General features: G+C 38.0%; 1 protein-coding gene across 1 annotated transcript; it reads right to left on the bottom strand.

The window, feature by feature from the left end:
* Positions 1 to 2,763, bottom strand: LOC136248372 (52 kDa repressor of the inhibitor of the protein kinase-like). The gene has a single exon (XM_066040156.1). The coding sequence runs from the start codon at positions 2,761 to 2,763 to the stop codon at positions 1 to 3; it is 2,763 nt and encodes a 920-aa protein (XP_065896228.1).
* Between the last annotated feature and the right edge of the window lie 2,351 nt (positions 2,764 to 5,114).

The following is a 5,114-nucleotide window of genomic DNA, read 5'->3' as shown; positions in this document are numbered from 1 at the left end:
CTAATCATATAAAACACTACTTGTACACATTTTTCTGCTATGTTTAGTTGCAAACTCTTTACATATTTGTTCAACATTCAGTTGAAAGCTAAATCCTTGCATTGCTAACACCCCAAGGTTGCCCAGTCTTTCATCCGTCATAGTGGTGCGCAACCACAAATGAATTTGCCTGAGACAAGAAAAGGTCCTTTCTGCTTCAGTGCTTCCAATCGGAAGTATTACCAATATGCACAGGAGTTCTCTTATATTGGGGAAGAATATTGGATCTGCATCTTCACTCAGCAAGTGAGTTATAGACTTCTCCTTTAAAGTGGCATGGAATTTATTGCAGTGAGCTTTCCATCTAGCAAGTTCACTGTCAAGGTCATCTTCTGCTGGTAGCAAATGACTCCATTTAGATTTTAAGATGGTACACAGTTGATGTTCGTCTTTTGTGGTAATTACAGTGGGCACCAATGCACACAGTTCATAATGTGCTCGTGTATCTACAGAAAATCTGGCTTCCAATTCACTTATAATTGAGTCTAACAAAGGAATGGTAATTGTCACTCTCCAGTAATCAGTTGGTGAGCTTACTGTAGGGTTTGGTCTAGTTTGACGGCCTCTTATAACACGGGGCATACTTTCGCTGCTGCTAATATCCCTGCATAGATTTAGAGCTTTATGATAAATTCTATTATGTTCAGCATTTACATTTTCACGAAGTTGCTTGTAATGCTCCTTGACTTCATCAACTTTTTTAAAACCAAAGTATACCTCTTGTAGTCTACCTTGTAAACATTCTGCAATTGGTTTAATCGGCTCCAATAATTCTTTTGATAGCAAAAATGCAACCACGTGCTCAAAGCTAGTAAAAATGTGCTTCAAACCATTAGCAGTGCTACGAGATTCAGAATCCCAGTTCCAAGTATTTCCATCAGGATAAATTTCATTGTCATCATCAGCAGGTGAACAAATATGTTCCCAAGTCTTAATAAGGTAAGGATACAATTCTAAAATTGTGGTGAAAGTATTATGCCATTCAACCCATCTTGTTTTACACAGCCCATTTATCTTAGATTTCCTGGCAGATGGACACAAGCGCTGAATTATGTGTTCAAGAAACCGTTGTCTCTTTGGAGAGTTGTGGAAGTATAAGAACGCCTGATGACAGTTATCAATCATATTTTTTACAGCTTGAACCTTTGAAGAATGGCATATTACTAGATTCAAACTATGCAGGCAGCAACCTTGAAATTCTGCATCTGGTGCATTATTCTTTATATGTGCTTGTACACCAGAATTTGAAGAGCTCATGGAAGCTGTTGTATCGTATGCCTGCCCTCGGCAATTTTTAACATCAATTTCATGTTTTTGTAAAACTTGCAAGATGCCATCTGCAATGCTTTTCCCAGTTATCCTCTGAAGAAAATGGAAGTCAAGTAACACTTCGTGCTTTATTGGCTTCACACGAAAATTTTCATTATCAATTTCCAAGAACCTTAAGCAAACCGACAAAATCTCCTTACCATGAGATGTAGCTTCATCAGCAATTAATGAAAAATGTGGACACTTCTGTATGCAGGTTCGATAAAATGCACGAATTTGGTCAGCAGCTATTTCCAGTATCTCGTTTTGAACGGTCTTACTGGTATATTTTGCATTCTTTGGACCAAGTATTAAGTGTTCGCTCAGTGCTTTATTGTTCTTTGCCAGCAATCTAAGTATGGCAATGAAATTTCCTTCATTTCTTAATGGCTCCTGTGTAAAGTTCACCTTATCCTGATTGTGACCTTGGAGAGAAATTCGTTGCTTTGCACACAATAATACTGTCTCAGCAATTGTTGGCAATACTTCAGTATTAAATTTAAAATTCTTAGAGCTTTTATCAATTAACTGACTATCGATTCTTGATTCAGGATTAGCCCACCTTCTTGTAAATTCAAAGGCATGATCTACTGCTCTCAAATGATATGCATGTTTGGCATGCCTCTCCATCAACTCCTTGGATTTGTTGTAATTCTTGAAGGGCGTACACACAAATGCACCGAGATGTGTCTTTTCACTGTCAGTTAAAAACAAAATGCAGGGCAAACACCATCCTCCTTGACTATTCTCCAAACCATAACGTAACCATTTGTAATCTTGAAGCCATCGAGATTGAAAAGTTATCTGTTTTCTTTTCCTTCCTCCAGAAACAGTGAAGTAGACTGTGTCAAAATCAGTGCTCCTTAGATTGCTTTGTGATGAAGTAATCAATTCATATTTTTCATGATCTTTTATTATTCTTGATCTACTAATGGCCACTTGCAGAATATCACTAGATTCTGAGTTAGATACAAAGTTCACGTTAGGATAAGATGGCTCACCATTGCTATTAAATTCAACAGGATCACTATCATGGAAAGTTTCTGGTGCAACCTCACGGCAAAGCTCACCAGTTGATTGTTGAAGGCTCACTGTCAAATTATCTGGCCAGTTAGCTGCTTCAATGAAATCCGCATTAACTCTAATACTTTCAGTAGTGGAAGGGGTAGCCTCTGTCTCTTCATTTATGCCCTGAGATTGACATTCATTCCCATCACTGTCATTGTTGATACCACTTTCATTAGTGATTGTGACTGGAGTTTCACTTCCAGACTCAGTCTCATTGTCAATCAAACCTTCTTCCCCAACTTCACTGTCACTGTTACTTCCATCAGTAGTAAGGGTTTCACTTAGAGGATTCTGTCCTTGTTGGGCTATAACTTTTGATCTAAAATAATCTAAAATAGACCTGGACATCTGTACAAACTAGCACATGGCATCTACACTAACAGTGCACTTTATTTGAAGCAAAACCTTCAGGTGGACATTTATTATTATGGTTTTGTTCATTTACAGCTGCAGTTGTTAAATGGACATAATAGCACAGCTGCCAACAAGTTTTTAAACTATATGCTGTAGCTAGCTTTACAGTGTTTCTTCTAAACAGCTAGTACACTGTCTGAAATTCTAGCTAGTAGCTACATACAATTGTTCTTTTCAGTCAAAATCACTTCCAGATTCAATCTAATTCTTTGGTGGATTCAGGGTGGAGGGAAGGGGGCTACGGTAAAACTTTTGTTCTTATACAGTAACTGTTAGCTGCTACTGCTTTTCTTAGCTGCTACTGCTCTAACTACACTACAGTGTACAGATACAATTTATCCTAAAGGGACCCTTTTAGGATATTGTATCTGTACACTATAGTGTAGTTAGGGCAGTAGCAGTAGCAGCCAACAGTTACTGTATAAGAACAAAAGTTTTGAAACTAAGTAAAATTTGATCTAAATAGCATGTTTTGAACACCTAATTTTAAAAATTTTCCTGGGGGGGCATGCCCCCAGACCCCCCTAGACAGCTCGTGCTTCGCACTTCGCTAAGCGTGCTCCGCACGCTGTCTGCAGTCACCTCTCTCACCAGTGTATAGCTACACCCTTACTGCACATGTAAAGCTTGTGAACTAAGCCAGCCACCCCCTTTCATTTATTCCTGGATCAGCCCCTGAGGTACCCATAAATAGAACTAATACACCCACCCAACACACATGACCTCACACCACACAATCATGATGAGTAATGTACTAATGATATCCTCTGACATCATGTAACTGCATGTACTGAAAGTCACTGATAATCATAACTGAAAGTAAAAGCCATCCTGATTGTTAAGATAGTGATGTCATACAGATACCAGTAGCTAATTATCAACAGTACATCCTAACATAGTTAGCCTGAAGCCATACAGGATTATAATTGTCTACACATTGTATGATGCAATAGATCATGGGGTAATACATCGGATATCAATAGTGATATCATCAGGATGTGTGGTCTACATTATCATTAAGCTAATTTGGGATCATCACATACATTTGTGTAGCATTACTACGCATGCATAGTCTCTCATGAAGTATAGGGATCCATGTATATAATTATGAACATACATGATCTTAGATTTCCTATAATATACCAATTACACTAGAGTAGAAACTATAGTGACTCAAGGTTTGAGGAGCATACTTATGTGATGTACAGTGGAATGGACTACTACTAGCACTTGGGTGCTGCCGCTGCATTAGGGTGTATTCATTCACTGGACTGGACTACTACATGGACTGGATTACTGGACTGGACCACTGGACTTGGTTTTTTTTTGTTTGTTATTTTCTTGCCTTTTATCACCAGACTTACCCACAAAATAAAAAATACCATTCACCAACATAAAACATGTACTAAAACTTGTACTTTGATCACAAAAACTGCACTAAAACCTAAGTGCAGTTCGTTTTTAAAAAATAGTTTGCCTATAATACTGCTAGCAATGTTTCAAGCACTGTGCACTGTTAACACTTACTATTGCATCTGTCTGTCTTCTCTATAGCCTTCTTGGAAAATAGCTCACAATAATAATTTTACGCAAAGCAATTATGTTATGTAGCATAGAAATCACCTAAGGCCTTTCAGCAGTCTGCACATTCACTCTAGCCTTGCTGGCTCTTTGGTTTATAAATAGCAACGAGTGGGCAGTTACATATTAGAAAGAATTGCTCACACTTTCAAACAGGAAGGTAAGGTTACACATATTTGCAGTAAATACAGCATAAACTGTACCAAGAGATCAAACCAAAGTTATACCATTAAATAAACCACCAAAACTATATGATAGCACCCTTTTGAAACACACATCTTTAAACAGGCTGTAGGACCAGGTGTCCAGCACTTGTGCTTAAATGAATTTAAAATAATAGACTACATGCAGTTAGCTGTATGTATGTACCTGTAATATTCAAGACAAGACATGGAAAGAGCCCTCTCCATGCGTGGTACACTGCTCTATGTAATCATTTTTAGTGGTTGAAAAAGGTGTTTAGCGGTCGAAAAAAATGTGTTGAGCAAATTTTATGCGGGTCCAGTAGTCCAGTCCAGTAGTCCAGTTAGTGTTTATTCTAGGTCTGTTAGGGGGGATGTTTCCCCCCTAAAATCTCAGACTCACCCCCCAAAATTGTGAGTGACTACTACACTGTACTTAGGTTAAATTTGTTTTATAAATAGGACATACAACTATCAAAAGCGCCTTCAGATTAAATCTCAGAATGTTCAAGATGTAAATTT

Source organism: Dysidea avara, chromosome 3 (assembly GCF_963678975.1).
Source record: "Dysidea avara chromosome 3, odDysAvar1.4, whole genome shotgun sequence".
NCBI classification, from domain to species: Eukaryota; Metazoa; Porifera; class Demospongiae; order Dictyoceratida; family Dysideidae; genus Dysidea; species Dysidea avara.
This window is presented reverse-complemented; position numbering and strand designations above follow the sequence as displayed.